Genomic DNA, 16,497 nt, shown 5'->3' on the forward strand with positions numbered 1-16,497 from the left:
GGCTCGAGGGGCTGAATGGTCTCCTCCTGTTCCTGTGTAACAGGCTGGAAGGGCTGAATGGCCTCCTCCTGTTCCTGTGTAACAGGCTGGATGGGCTGAATGGCCTCCTCCTGTTCCTGTGTAACAGGCTGGATGGGCTGAATGGCCTCCTCCTGTTCCTGTGTAACAGGTTGGATGGGCTGAATGGCCTCCTCCTGTTCCTGTGTAACAAGCTCGAGGGGCTGAATGGCCTCCTGCTGTTCCTGTGTAACAGGCTCGAGGGGCTGAATGGCCTCCTGTTGATCCTGTGTAACAGGCTCGAGGGGCTGAATGGCCTCCTGCTGTTCCTGTGTAACAGGCTCAAGGGGCTGAATGGCCTCCTCCTGTTCTAAATGTTCCTGACTGTAGCTCAAACCTGTACAAAAACCTGCATTTGAATGGCACCTTTAATGCAGAAAATGACAGACTTATCAAAAAATGGTCGTTGAGACAAAGGTGTTATTAGCCGGCGCAACCAAATTGTTTGGCCAAAGAGGTGGCTTTTAAGGAGGCTCTTCAAAGGTGGAGGGAGGGGTTTAGGGAACAAATTCTAGAGTGTGGAGCCCAGACAGTTGAAGACACATCTGCCAATGCCGGGGGTAGGGAGGAAGAATGCACAAGAAGCAATAGCCAGAGGAGTGAAGATTGCCTGGGTGGGATTGTTACAGAGATAGGGAGGGAAAAGAACATGAAGAGGCTAAAATATCATTCGCAAGTAACATTCGCGCCACACAAGTGCCAGGCAATGACCATCTCCAACAAGCGAGAATCTAACCATCTCCCCTTGACATTCAATGGTATTACCATCACTGAATCCCCCACTATCAACATCCTAGGGGTTACCATTAACCAGAAACTGAACTGGAGTAGCCATATAAATACCATGGCTACAAGAGCAGGTCAGAGGCTAGGAATCCTGAGGCGAGTAACTCACCTCCTGACTCCACAAAGCCTGTCCACCATCTACAAGGCACAAGTCAGGAGTGTGATGGAATACTCTCCACTTGCCTGGATGGGTGCAGCTCCAACAACACTCAAGAAGCTCGACACCATGCAGAACAAAGCAGCCTGCTTGATTGGCACCCCATCTTCAAACATTCACTCCCTCCACCACCGATGCACAGTGGCAGCAGTGTGTGCCATCTGCAAGATGCACTGCAGCAATACACCAAGGGTCCTTAGACAACACCTTCCAAACCTGTGACCTCTACCACCTCAAGGGCAGCAAATACATGGGAACACCACCACCTGCAAGTTCCCCTCCAAGTCACACACCATCCTGACTTGGAACTATATCGCCGTTCCTTCACTGTCGCTGGGTCAAAATCCTGGAACTCCCTTCCTAACAGCACTGTGGGTATACCTACCCAACATGGACTACAGCAGTTCAAGAAGGCAGCTCACCACCACCTTCTCAAGGGCAATTAGAGATGGGCAATAAATGCTGGCCTGGCCAGCGATGGCAACATCACATGAACGAATAAAAAAAATACAAAGATGAGGATTTAAAATTAGAGCTCTTGGGGGACTGGAAGCCAACATAGGTCAGAGAAGACGGGTGATGGTGAAATAAAAAAAGTGATGGAAATACTCAGCAGGTCTGACAGCATCAGTAAGACAGAAACAGAGTTAACATTTCCAATCGATGACCTTTCATCAGAAAGTTAATTACTTGAAATTCTCCACAGATGCGGACTGGCTGAGTATTTCCAGCATTTTCTGTTTTTATTTCAGTTTTCCAGCATCCGCAGTATTTTGTATCCACAGTATTTGTAGGGATGATGGTGAAATGGGACTTGTAGGCTAGGACAGAGGCAGCAGAAGTTTAGATAACCTGAAGTTTAAAGAGGGTGGAAGATGGAAGGTCAACCTCCTCTCTCCTCACTATCCCAGGCCCCAAACACTCCTTTCAGGTGAAGCAGCGATTTAGTTGTACTTCTTTCAATGTAGTATACTGTATTCGCTGCTCACAGTGTGGTCTCCTCTACACTGGGGAGACCAAGCGCAGACTGGGTGACCGCTTTGCGGAACATCTCCGCTCAGTCCGCAAGCAGGACCCTGAGCTCCCGGTTGCTTGCCATTTCAACACTCGCCCCTGCTCTCATGCTCACATCTCTGTCCTGGGATTGCTGCAGTGTTCCAGTGAACATCAACGCAAGCTCGAGGAACAGCATCTCATTTACCGATTAGGCACACTACAGCCTGCCGGACTGAACATTGAGTTCAATAATTTCAGAGCATGACAGCCCCCCACTTTACTTTCATTTTTAGTTTTTTTTTCTCTTTTTTTTCCTTTTTTACATTTTTTACAATCTTTTTTTTTGTGTTTATTTCATTTCACCTTAGTTTGTTCAGTTTGCTTACCCACTGTTTTTTTTCAAGTTTGCACTGGCTGCTGTTCAATCTTCAGTCCATTAGCACCCTATCTGTACTAATGCTTTGTCTTTCAACACACCATTAACATATTGTTTGCCTTTGCTCCATGACCTTTTGGTCAGCTAGGTGGCCTTGTCCAATCGACACCTTCTCCTTTGTTATCTCTTGCCCCACCCCCACCTCACTTGCTTATAACCTGCGACTTTTCTAATATTTGTCAGTTCCAAAGAAGGGTCACTGACCCGAAACGTTAACTCTGCTTCTCTTTCCATAGATGCTGCCAGACCTGCTGAGTGGTTCCTGACAAAAGAATATGTCAGATTTCAGCAGCAGATGGGCTGAGGTAGGGGTGGAGAAGGGCAATGCTATGGAGTTGGATATATGATGGAGAGAACATGAGGTTGGTAGCTACGCTCATGGTGGAATAGGATGCAGAGGTTGTGAATGATCTGGTGCAGCCCGAGTCTGGCCAGGGAAGGAAATGGAATCAGTAGCGAGAATATGGAATCTGTTACAGGGACCAAACACAATGTATCTGTCTTTCCAAAGTGTGGCTAGAGGAAATTGTGGCTTATCCAAGACTGGATATCAGCCAAGCAGTCTGACAACACAGACAGTGAAGAGATAAAGCTGGGTGAGGTCAGTGTACATGTGAAGCTGACCATGTCTGCAGGTGTATGCTGCTGAGGAGATGAGGAAGAGAGGACCAAGAATGCGGAACACACAAGTTGAGTGACAAATCTCCGGGACCAGATGGTTTCTGTCCAGGATTTTAAAGGAAGTAGATGTGAACATTGTAGATGCCCAAACTATAATCTTCCACAGTTCTCTCAATTCAGGAACCATTCCTTTAGATTGGAAAATTGTGCATGTCACTCTACTATTTAAAGAAAGGTGAGAGAGGGAAACCAGGGAATTATATACCAGTTAGCCTCCCATCTGTTGTCAGGAAATTGTTAGAATCTATAATTAAGGATAGGGTTCCTTGAACAGCTGATCAGAGAGAGCCAACATGGATTTGTAAAGGGTAGGTCATGCCCGACATATCTGATTGAAATTTTTAAAGGGGTGACTAAATTAGTGAACAGGGGAATATCTATGGATGTTACTTCTTTGGACTTCTAGAAGGCATTTGTTAATATTCCTCATAAGAGACTGTTAGCTAAAGTTAAAGCTCATGGAACTGAAGGCAAATTATTGACCTGGTTAGAAAACTGGCTGAGCAGAAGGAGAGAGATAGTGGACGGATGTACCAATTGGCAGGATGTGACAGGTGGTGTTCCACAAGGATTGCGATATTCATTAATGACTTAGATGATGGGATAGAAAGTCACATATTCAAATTTGCCAATGACACAAAGATAGGTGAGATTGTGAGCAGTGTAGGTGGAAGTGTTACCATTACAAAGAAATATTGATAGATTAGGTGAATGGGTAAAACTGTGCAAAATGGATTTCGATGTAGGTAAATGAGGTCATCTACTTTCGACCTAAAAGAGATAGAACAGAGTTTTTTTTATTCATTCATGGGATGTGGGCGTCGCTGGCTAGGCCAGCATTTATTGCCTATCACTAAATGCCCTTGAGAAGGTGGTGGTGAGTACTTTCTGAATAGTGAAAAGCTAGAAACACAGTGGAGGTCTGTACATAAATCATTAAAACAGAAAACAATCAAAAAGGTGAATGGAATGCCAGCCTTTATATCTAGAGAACTACATGATAGGGGGTAGAAGTTATACTTCAGCTATACAAAGCCCTGGTTAGACCACACCTGGAGCACTGTGAACAATTCTGGGCACCGCACCTTGGGAAGGATGCAATGCAGATTTAACAGACTGATACCTGGACTTCAAGAGTTAAATTACAAGACATTACACAAAGTGGGCTGCATTGCTGAAAAAAAGACTTGCTGTCAACATTTTTTGTCTTGCACTCATCAGGACAGATGGAAGAATACCAAATTTCAAAGGGAGCAACAATTTATACTGCATGAGAAAAGGGTGCTGACTCGTTGGCAAGTTGACTCTGATTGGTTGAGGCATTGCCATGCAGAATGCATCAGGGAACTATTGTCCCTGTTAACTTCAGAAAAGGTGCAAAGCTTGTACATGCTCCTTTGTCTGCAGAGGACAGGTCCCTGCATAGAATATACACAGCTTCTAGCAAGTGTAAGTGAGCCACATTGTGAGCCTGACTGATAATCTTAAATTGGTTGTTAGTGTAATTCTTAGCACACTCGGGATTGTTCAGCAAGTGCTGTCCAATTGTGGAATCACATCTAACGTTGGACGATGCCAGGAACATAGGCCGCACGTCCCAATGACCGGCGGATCATATCAAACAGCACGTCCCTTCAGCTGTTCACAATAGGCAGAGTATTAACCGTACTCAACCAGCTCGTGTTTGCAAAACTCAGAACATGATATCCACCTAATGAAAGGTCACAGACCTGAAACGTTAACTCTGCTTCTCTCTCTCTCCACAGATGCTGCCAGACATGCTGAGTATTTCCAGCACTTTCTGTTTTTATTTCCACATACTAAAGTTATCGAACTCTTTCTCTCAGCTCACCATGTCTTTCAGCTGGTTTTGTCCTGAATGCAGTGCTTGTCGTACGCTCTGTGAAAGCAGGATTTCATGTCGAAGACGTTGCTTGCCAAAAGCCACGGCTCCACTTGTTACGATCATCATCTCCCGACCTTGGTTCTGCAGAACAGACACCTTAAACAGCAACACAGAGAGAGTTACAAACTGCTATTTCGTAATAAGCAGGTCATTTATGAAACAATATAGTAACAATATAAGCAGAGAGTTGGAATAAATGGGTCATTCTCAGGATGGCAGGCTGTTACTAGTGGGGTACCGCAAGGATCAGTGCTTGGGCCCCAGCTGTTCACAGTCTATATCAATGATTTGGATGTGGGGACCAATTGTAATATTTCCAAATTTGCTGATGACACAAAACTAGGAGGGAATGTAAGTTGTGAAGAAGGTGCAAGGAGGTTTCAAGGGGATTTGGACAGGCTAAGTGAATGGGCAAGAACATGGCAAATGGAATATAATGTGAATAAATGTGGAGTGATCCACTTTGGTAGAAAAAACAGAAAGGCAGACTTTTCTTAAATGGTGAGAGATTGGGAAGTGTTGATGTCCAAAGAGACATATATAAATGATTTGGAGGAAAATGTAGCTGGTCTGATTAGTAAGTTTGCGGACGACACAAAGGTTGGTGGAGTTGCGGATAGTGATGAGGATTGTCAGAGGATACAGCAGGATATAGATCGGTTGGAGACTTGGGCGGAGAAATGGCAGATGGAGTTTAATCCAGACAAATGTGAGGTAATGCATTTTGGAAGGTCTAATGCAGGTGGGAGGTATACAGTAAATGGCAGAACCCTTAGGAGTATTGACAGACAGAGAGATCTGGGCGTACAGGTCCACAGGTCACTGAAAGTGGCAACGCAGGTGGATAAGGTAGTCAAGAAGGCATATGGCATGCTTGCCTTCATTGGTCGGGGCACAGAGTATAAAAATTGGCAAGTCATGCTGCAGCTGTAGAGAACTTTAGTTAGACTACACTTAGAATATTGTGTGCAATTCTGGTCGCCACACTACCAGAAGGACGTGGAGGCTTTGGAGAGGGTACAGAAGAGGTTTACCAGGATGTTGCCTGGTCTGGAGGGCATTAGCTATGAGGAGAGGTTGGATAAACTCGGATTGTTTTCACTGGAACGACGGAGGTGGAGGGGCGACATGATAGAGGTTTACAAAGTTATGAGCGGCATGGACAGAGTGGATAGTCAGAGGCTTTTTCCCAGGGTGGAAGAGTCAGTTACTAGGGGACATAGGTTTAAGGTGTAAGGGGCAAAGTTTAGAGGGGATGTGCGAGGCAAGTTTTTGCACAGAGGAAGGTGAGTGCCTGGAACTTGCTGCCAGGGGTGGTGGTGGAAGCAGATACGATAGCGACGTTTAAGAGGCATCTTGACAAATACATGAATAGGATGGGAATAGAGGGATATGGACCCCGGAAGTGCAGAAGGTTTTAGTTTAGGCAGGGATCAAGATCGGTGCAGGCTTGGAGGGCCGAATGGCCTGTTCCTGTGCTGTACTGTTCTTTGTTCTTTGTACCACTAACTGCAAGTTCCCCTCCAAGTCACACACCATCCTGACTTGGAACTATATCGCTGTTCCTTCACTGTCACTGGGTCAAAATCCTGGAGCTCCCTTCCTAACAGCACTGTGGGTATACCTGCACCACATGGACTGCAGTGGTTCAAGAAGGCAGTTCACCACCTTCTCAAGGGCAATTAGGGATGGGCAATAAATGTTGGCCTAACCAGCGACGCCCACATCCCCTGAACAAATAGAAAAAAACTTTTTTTTTCAGTATATTTGTAAAAAAATTCTTTTTCCCTGAGGTAAAATCCAATAGGCTTATCTCAAAGTTTTGTCCTCGAGCATTTTCAGCTGTTTTAGGAATAAGCTCGAGTTTCCAAGCAATTATATGGTAATCCAGCAGTCTGACTTCCAGCATTCCCAAAATTCCTCTGCAGCACTCGTTACCAATTGTCCCACCTTCTGGGCAACATTTAGATATTGGCTGTTAATTGTGTATCCGTTATTTAGTTATATGTAGGTAGAGGGTGTTATTGGGGTCTTACTTGAGCACTTATAAGGAGACACTTACCAGTACTAGTGAGGTTTTTGAGTGAGGAGCTACCTGTTTGTCATGTTTGTAATCCTTTTACCCTGTACAGTAAATGTGAAACTGTGTAAAGATAGGCTCCAGCATCATCCTCCCACAACAAGCTTTCTGGAATTTAACACTGTAGCAGAGGATGGTTTACCTAAAGCTGCAGGTTGGAAACTAAGATTTTTTTTTTAAACATAGAAAACCAAAATCTCACTGGCTGTAGTGGGAAATATGGCAGAAAGCAAGCGTAAATTGTCAGGGTCTGATTACCCTCCGATGTTCTCTGAGTCTGAACTATATGACCAGTGGAAGAATTAAGTGGATATGGGTTACGTCCCTAACAAAGGGGTAATAAGGTCTTGGTGTTGTCACTTCCTACCAAAAGTAAAATCAGAAGTGAAGTGTTTTGTAAACTGGATGCTTGTCAGTTGGACATGAAGGTTTGGATCTTCTGACAGAATTCTTGGATGAAATTTACAGGAAAGATGACCTACTGAATGCGTTGAAGCACGGCCAGACTTGGATAGATTTCAGAAAACAGATGGTTATACAATGGAGGAATATATCACAGACGTTAACAGACCATATAGAAGATTGAGGGCATTCAATTTGGAGATCCCTGGCTTATTGCTAACATTTAAGTAGATAGATTGAGCTAGGGTGTCACATATGGACAGGCTCTTGGTTTTAACTGGGGTTCTGTTCTTGGAAAAAGCCTCCCTGTTAGGTCAGATGTTTGCTGCCTTAAAGAAATTCCTGGGGAGACAGTCATTTCCTGCAGCCTTGGTAAAACAAACAGAGCATTCTGCAGTGCCACAAAGAATGGAGGACTCCATTGTTATCAGATTTTGAAATGGTCCGGATACTGGACGCAGGCATAAATACAATGGAAGAGTTAAAGACAGGAGGAATGAGGGTGAAAGCACCTTTAGCAGATCTGACTACTACAGAACACATAATTGGAACAACAATCGGAGATGAATGAATCCCAGGAATTCCCAAGGAACAGTTAACAGGTACTTCAGGTGTGACTCAAAGTATCATTATACAACGAACTGCTCAAAGCGGAGGAGCAGAGTCCTTGAAATAACACACGACACAGAGAATTCTGAGACAGAAGAGGAAGATACTGATGAATCTGAATGAATTGGACCAGTCACAAGGCGTTTTAGTTCTGTGATGAATGTGTTTGTTGTGGATTCGTTCAACTGTGCTGTATTAGATAGTGCTTGCACATTGACCATGTGTGGAACTGACTGGTTACAATGTTATCTGGATTCACTCAGTAGTGAGGATCAACACACGGTTAAGGAGTATAAAAGAACTACCAGCTTTAGGTTTGGTGCTGACATCATATTGAAGTCACTGAAGCGAGAAATAATTCCATGTAAAATAGCTGCAGTAAGCCACTTTATCAGTACTGACGTGGTCTCTAGTGAGATACATTTACTTTTGAGTAAATCTTCAATGAAAAAGGCACAAATGAAACCTTATATGGAGCATAATAAGGCAATTGTTTTTGGAAAGTTGTGAATTTGCAGTTTACCTAGTCAGGGTATTTTTGTATCCCCTTAACAAAACCCAATGTTTTGAGACAGATTTTTGAAGAAGTATTAACAGCATCAGGTGATAAGAATCAGAGATAAAAAGCAACTTGTCTTAAAGTTACACAGACAATTTGCTGACCTTCTTCTCTAAGATTTAAAATTCCTGCTCAAGGATGCTGGTGTGATTGATGGAGAATACGAAGATAATAGAAGAGATTAGTAAAAAGTGTGAAATCTGTAAAAAGTAATCGGAGGATGCCATCACATCCTATTATAAGCCTTCCATTGGCACATGACTTTAAACGAGTTAGTTGTCATGGATTTAAACGTATGGGACAAAGATGAAAATATTTTCATTCTACATTTTATAGACCTAGCAACTATATTTAGTCTTTCCACAATAATAGATAGTAAGGTATTATAGATAAAATCATGGAGAAACGGATAGGGACTGGACTTGAGGCACCAGCTAAGTTTCTGACCGATAATGGAGAAGAATTTACTAATGACGAGTTCAGAGACATGTGTGAAAACATGAACATTATTGTTATGAATAACACAGCTGAAAGTCCTGTCAGCAATGGGCTCTGTGAAAGGAATCACGCAGTGATTGATGAAATGCTGTATAAAATCTTGGCTGACCAACCAAACTGCAAGCTGATAACTGCCCTGGCATGGGCGGTTCATGCAAAGAATTCGCTTCAGATGGTTGGAGGATATCGTCCCTATCAATTGTTCTTTGGGCCAAATCCCAAGTTGCCTTCTGTACTGTGTGCCAGTCCTCCTGCTCTCGAAGGTACTACAATGAGTTCAATTTTTTTCCTACACATTCGAATACTTTATATGCAGGGAGATGGGCTTTCATCCAAGCTGAGGTCTCTGAGAAAATTCAGAGAGCTCTGAGGCATCGTATAAGGCCATCTGAAGTGGAATTTAATTCAGGAGATCTATTATAAAAGAGAGGGCCATAGGGAATGGAAGGGCCTGGGTGAGGTAATATAAAGGCCTGCTCAGGTATAAAATTGAAACCTGAGCAGGGCCCGACCCGACCACAGCCAACCCGAACCCAACCCGGGCCAAGGTCCTTTAATTTTTTTTCGTGCCCGAATATTGCAATAAATTTAATGATATCAAACATGTTATTGTGCTCTACCTTCCAAATGGTAATACTTGTGATCCTGTTCATCCATTCGGGCAGCAGGCTATTCCTGCAGATGGAGCTGTGGGGAGCCAGATCCCGTGACTTCCCAGAAGTAGCACTGTCCAGCCCGACCTGACCCGAGCCCGAATGCTGGACTCGGAGGATTGACCTGACCCGAACACGACCCTGACACAAGTAGTCGGGTCTAGTCGGGTTCGGGTTGGGTTGCCAGGTATTAAGGTAATAGGCCGTGATGGTAAGACAGTAGTTATCAAGCATGGAAATCAAACTGTTAAGGTTCATTCATCATGATTTAATCAGGGTTAATTACAAAATCTCAGAATCTGTGCAGCCGAGAGGAAATAAGGTACCTTGTACCTCAAATGCTCATGTTTAGTGATGAAGGTCCTGAGGACCAGAACGAGAAAGATCAAGGATTGGATAGTAATGTGAGGGCTCGTGATGCCATGGAAAGAGCCATCGCATCCAAAGGACAATTGCCCTGAGTAGGTACAGGGTAACATATATTCCAGAGAGATCTAATAAATGGAGGGATGCAACAATTGTGAGAAGTGCAGGAGAATCTACAGGTACATTTAAATATTGGTTGAATGTTCAAGATGATGGCCAGGAAGCAAGATCCATGGACTGGGAGAATGGGGTTAAAGGGTGAAAGTAAGAAAGCACAGTGCAAGTTCCAAAAGTGTGTCTGGAAGTGACTCTTGTGTCAGGAATCAATCACGTACCAGAGAAAGAGCCTCCGATAGTGTGAGGGAGATCTTTAGCAGTAATCCTGAAAGACATCAAAGTACTAACAGAGGCTGTAGTTGAACAGATTCCAATCTTGAAATGAAGGATAGAGAGTAGTCTCTGAATAGAATTAGAAGCAGAAGTCCTCATGACCGTGAAGTTTTAGTGGCTGCCAATAAACTTGACGATAAACTAATAAGAGAAACAAAACATAAGGAATGAGAGGGTTGGAAAGAGTTTGGAGTTTATTCTGAGGTACCAGATAGGGGGACAGCCAGCCTTGTCACCTAGATGGATTTGTACTGAAACAGGTCCTTCCCAATGGGACTTCGAAGGCTAAAACGAGGCTAGTTGCAAGGGGTTTTGAAGAGTGACTGGGTGATACCGATGTTAGAGTGGACTCTCCCACAGCTGGAAAAGTAACCTTTGAAAATCTTTTTGGCTCCTTTGGCCACATATTCACAGGAGTGCAGATCCATTGATATAAAAGCCACATTTCAGCAAGGTGATACTTTTCAGAGAGAAGTGTTTCTGAAACCACCTAAAGAGGCAGCAGATACAGAAGGAAAACTATGGAAACTGAAGAAATACAGCTCTGACCTTAATGATGCTTCCAGGGTGTGGTATTTCTCAGTGAGATCCGTTTTGTTGAAAATTGTGTTCAACTAAAAGCAGATCCTGCAATGTTTTATTGTTATCATAAAGGGAAACGTTCAGACATCTTCATGATTTCTTTTGGAGTGGTACTGTGGATTTTAGTTTATTTATTTAGAGATACAGCACTGAAATAGGCCCTTTGGCCCGCCGAGTCTGTGCCGACCATTTATACTAATCTTACACTAATCCCATATTCCTACCACATCCCCACCTTCCCTATATTCCCCTACCACCTACCTATACTAGGGGCAATTTACAATGGCCAATTTACCTATCAACCTGCAAGTCTTTGGCTGTGGGAGGAAACCAGAGCACCCGACGGAAACCCACACGGTCACAGGGAGAACTTGCAAACTCCGCACAGGCAGCACCCAGAATCGAACCCGGGTTGCTGGAGCTGTGAGGCTGCGGTGCTAACCACTGCGCCACTGATTTTGAGAAATATTATTCATAAGATTGGAGTAGAATTTTAGATTGGTGACAGGCTTGTGGGGCCTTTAAATATATTGGTTTAGATATTAAGCAGGTAAGTCTGGAAGAACTTTAAATCAACAATCCTACTTAGAGAGAGTTACTCCCATCCCGGTTAATCTGTTTGGTCATCCCAGAAAGATGATGATCTATCTAAAGAAGAGACTGTGCAATTGCAAAGCTTGATTGGTCAATTAAATTGGTTGTGCACTCAGACTAGACCTGATGCTAGTTTCGATGAGCTGGAGCTAAGTATAATGATGATGAAACACCCAAACGTTGAGAGTTATTTTAAGGGCAAATAAAATATTTAAAATTGAAACTGGAGAATGTGTACTAAAGGTCCCATCCTTAGGTGACCCAAAGAACATAAAGCTAGTCATTTTTAATGATGCTTCACACGCTAATCTTCCTGATTGGTATGCGAGGACAGCTGGTTTCATAATATTTCTGATGGGTGAAAAATGGGAAATGTCCTTTAGCTTCATAAACTAAGAAAATAAAAAGGGCCGTTAAAAGCACTTTAGCTGCGGAAACACTGGGTCTTGTGGAGACAGCAGATATGGGGTTCCATTTGTCAAATATTTTAAGTGAAATTCTGAACAGGGGACATACTGAAGATAAGATACCCATTGAATGTTATGTGGATAATAGTTCTTTGTGGGACAATATACAGTCTACAAAAACTGAGTGAGAAAAGGCTATGTATTGACCATGCTGAATTGAAACAAATGCTGGAGAGAAAGGAAATCTCCAAACTCAAATGAGTAAATGCAAGTCATCAGCTATCTGACTGTTTGACGAAAAGAAATACTAGTAGAAAGAAATTGTTAGGGGTGCTATAGGAGAGGCGTCTCACAAGGTAATAGTTTGTACCGAATATGGAATTTATTTTGTAACGCTGTTTGAGCATGTTAATCTAAGTTTTATTACACAATTAACAGATTCCCTTCTTTTATATCAATTGATTAATTGTGTAATTATATGCAGGTGGAAGGTGCTAATTTGGGGTTTTACTCAAGCATGTTTAAGGAGACATTTACTGAGACTGGTGGAGGTTTTTGAGTGAGGAACTACTTGTTTGTAATCCTTTTACTCTGTACAGTAAATGTGAAACTGAGTAAAGATAGGCTCCAGCATCACCCTTCCACAACAAGCTTTCTGGAATTGAACATTGGCCCTCAATCATCTCTGCAAAAATCTCCTAACATCGGACCAGCAGCAAAAGCTTCTCTTCCAAGCTTTTTCAAGGTAGTTCTCTTAAAGCACATTCGTACATGAAACAGAATTCGCCAGTCCTGTAACCACACTCTGATCTCACCTGCTCAACAATGGACGCAAGTCGCCCAAGGGCAAGGCCGCATTCATCACCTCGGGTCACCACCGCGCTGCCCAGTTTTACCACAATGCGTTTGGCTTGCTTCAGCTCACTGCGATGGGCAAAGGGTTTTCCTGGACTGCGCTTCAGAGGAACATTGAGAAATGGAACGTTGCTCCAGGAATGGGCAGGTGGTTTAAAGGAGGCTGCTCCATAAGTCGGCCAACCTACAGAAAACGGACAAAAGTTCAGATTATAAATTACAAACAGGAACCAAGAAACGGCACAGTGGCACAGTGGTTAGCACCGCAGCCTCACAGCTCCAGGGACCCGGGTTTAATTCTGGGTACTGCCTGTGTGGAGTTTGCAAGTTCTCCCTGTGACCGTGTGGGTTTCCGCCGGGTGCTCCAGTTTCCTCCCACAGCCAAAGACTTACAGGTTGATAGGTAAATTGGCCATTCTAAATTGCCCCTAGTGTAGGTAGGTGGTAGGAGAATGGTGGGGATGTGGTGGGGAATATGGGGTTAATGTAGGATTAGTATAAATGGGTGGCTGTTGGTTGGCACAGAGTTGGTGGGCTGAAGGGCCTGTTTCAGTGCTGTATCTATAAATAAATAAACGAGAGAATGATTTTGTGAAACAAAGGTTTTGGATCACTTCTTTCATTGTATCAGAACTGCCATCTGAAAATGAATTTTTATCACTAGAAGGAAGAAATATTGGAAGCCAAGCCTCCTGTCCTGGTCTGATTTGACCTTTGAAGTTCTAAAGCACTTACTTGAGCAACTGGCCAACTAGACCATCATGACAGCTAAATCAAAATATTGCAAATCAGCAAGCTAGGGAAACATAAGTTCATGTTCTAAGTGGCACTCCACCACAGCTGGCACAGTGAAGTTGGAGAAGAAACTTGATTGAATTTTTCGAGGCGGTGACTAGATGTGTAGATGAGGGTAATGCAGTTGATGTAGTCTACATGGACTTCAGTAAGGCTTTTGATAAGGTCCCACATGGGAGATTGGTGAACAAAGTAAGAGTCCATGGGATCCAGGACAATTTGGATCCAAAATTGGCTTAGTGGCAGGAGGTGATGGTCGAGGGTTGTTTTTGCGAGTGGAAGCCTGTGACCAGTGGTGTACCACAGGGATCGGTGCTGGGACCCTTGCTGTTTGTAGTGTACATTAATGATTTAGACGTGAATCTAGGAGGTATGATCAGTAAGTTCGCAGATGACACAAAAATTGGTGGTGTCGTAAATAGTGAGGAGGAAAGCCTTAGATTACAGGACGATACAGATGGGTTGGTAAGATGGGCGGAGCAGTGGCAAATGGAATTTAATCCTCAGAAGTGTGAGGTGATGCATTTTGGGAGGACTAACAAGGCAAGGGAATATACAATGGATGGTCGGACCCTAGGAAGTACAGAGGGTCAGAGGGATCTTGGTGTACTTGTCCAAAGATCACTGAAGGCAGCAGCACAGGTAGATAAGGTGGTTAGGAAGATATATGGGATACTTGTCTTTATTAGCCGAGGCATAGAATATAAGAGCAGGGAGGTTATGATGGAGCTGTATAAAACGCTAGTTAGGCCACAGCTGGAGTACTGTGTACAGTTCTGGTCACCACACTATAGGAAGGATGTGATTGCACTGGAGAGGGTGCAGAGGAGATTCACCAGGATGTTGTCTGGGCTGGAGCATTTCAGCTATGAAGAGAGACTGAAAAGGCTAGGGTTGTTTTCCTCAGAGCAGAGAAGGCTGAGGGGGGACATGATTGAGGTATACAAAATTATGAGGGGCATTGATGGGGTAGATAGGAAGAAACTCAACAATGGTCTAAAAAATGTCTCCTTTCGGTGCTGGTTTCACAATAACCGATTGCCCGTCTTACATAAAAATTTCAGAAATAGGATCGTTATCCTAGGACTTTTGCACCTGGTAGCTCAGGAAGTGGTTCAGGAAGTGAAGAAAAAAGTTTGGTAAGTGAATGAATTTAAAGGGTTAATCTTTCTAGACGAGTTTTTGTTTTGTTTACATTTAGCAATTAGTTGAAATTCCTGTTTCAGTTAAGAGCTGAGTTAGGTTCTTGCAGTTTTAAACAGGGGTACACTAACACTCTCTGAGTAGCTGCAACTAGTTCATTAGGTTGCTTGCTTCGATTGTTTTCTGAGCTCTCGCAGAGCTGACACAGCATTATTGTCAGAGTGTAAATTCAGGGGACTCAGTGCTGCTGGAGGGCGCAGAGTGTTCAGAAGGGATTTTGTTAATTGACGGAGTTTGGTAAGGAGGGGAAAGTATAAATTAAGAACATAAATTTGAGTGCACAGAGTGTAAAGTGGGAGTTTGGTGCATGAGGGAGGGGCTCCTTTCTTTCTTTCTTCTACCTTTTTTCAGCCTCCAATAGCTGCCTCTCTCTTTGGTACAGGGGAAGAAGCTGATTGGTGAGTAACTGGTAAGTTATTTTACTTCTCATTGTAATAAAAAGTTTTTAACTTTATGTTATAGCAGGTCAGCTCGGACACATGGTCTGTCCATGACTTCCCACATACCTCAGGATGTACACTCCCTGCAGAAGCCTGAGCTCCGGATTTCGGAAAACGAGCGGCGGCTGGAATCACTGTTGTGTGGTGTTATTTTTCATTTTTATGTAAATGCATCATTGTGGAGCAACCTGCATTTGCTTCAAACTTTATAGCAAGGCAGAGGACTACGTGGATAGCATGTTTAGGGAGGTGGTCACACCGCAGGTTAGGAGCATGCAGGCAGGGAAGGAATGGGTGACTGCCAGGCAGGCAGTGCAGGAGTCCCCTGATTCTATCATGATTGAGAATCAGTTTTCCATTTTGGATACTGTTGAGAGCAATGGTTCCTCGGGGGGTTGCAGCCAGAGCAAAGTCTGTGGTGCCACAGGTGGCTCGGCTACACAGGAGAGAAGGAAGAAAAGTGGAACAAAGAACAGTACAGCACAGGAACAGGCCATTCGGCCCTCCAAGCCTGCGCCGATCTTGATGCCTGCCTAAACTAAAACCTTCTGCACTTCCGGGGACCGTATCCCTCTATTCCCTTCCTATTCATGTATTTGTCAAGATGCCTCTTAAACGTCGCTATCGTATCTGCTTCCACCACCACCCCTGGCAGCAAGTTTCAGGCACTCACCACCCTCTGTGTAAAGAACGTGCCTCGCACATCCCCTCTAAACTTTGCCCCTCGCACCTTAAACCTATGTCCCCTAGTAACTGACTCTTCCACCCTGGGAAAAAGCTTCTGACTATCCACTCTGTCCATGCCGCTTATAACTTTGTAAACCTCTATCACGTCGCCCCTCCACCTCCGTCGTTCCAGTGAAAACAATCCGAGTTTATCCAACCTCTCCTCATACCTAATGCCCTCCAGACCAGGCAACATCCTGGTAAACCTCCTCTGTACCCTCTCCAAAGCCTCCACGTCCTTCTGGTAGTGTGGCGACCAGAATTGCACGCAATATTCCAAGTGTGGCCTAACTAAAGTTCTGTACAGCTGCAGCATGAC

The 16,497-nt window shown here is 43.9% G+C and overlaps 1 protein-coding gene across 7 annotated transcripts in view; it reads right to left on the reverse strand.

Moving 5' to 3' along the window:
• aldh18a1 (aldehyde dehydrogenase 18 family, member A1) overlaps positions 1-16,497 on the reverse strand; it is an 875,135-nt gene that overhangs the window by 74,251 nt on the left and 784,387 nt on the right. For 6 of the 7 annotated variants that reach the window (XM_068053233.1, XM_068053232.1, XM_068053236.1 and 3 more), the window contains 2 exons: positions 12,975-13,198; positions 4,966-5,115 (listed from right to left, as the gene is read on the reverse strand). In XM_068053233.1, coding sequence (XP_067909334.1) covers positions 4,966-5,115; positions 12,975-13,198 — 374 coding nt within the window. The remainder of the gene's footprint in view (positions 1-4,965; positions 5,116-12,974; positions 13,199-16,497) is intronic. The other variant, XM_068053240.1, reaches the window with a different exon arrangement.

Source organism: Heterodontus francisci, chromosome 20 (genome assembly GCF_036365525.1).
Source record: "Heterodontus francisci isolate sHetFra1 chromosome 20, sHetFra1.hap1, whole genome shotgun sequence".
Taxonomy (NCBI): domain Eukaryota; kingdom Metazoa; phylum Chordata; class Chondrichthyes; order Heterodontiformes; family Heterodontidae; genus Heterodontus; species Heterodontus francisci.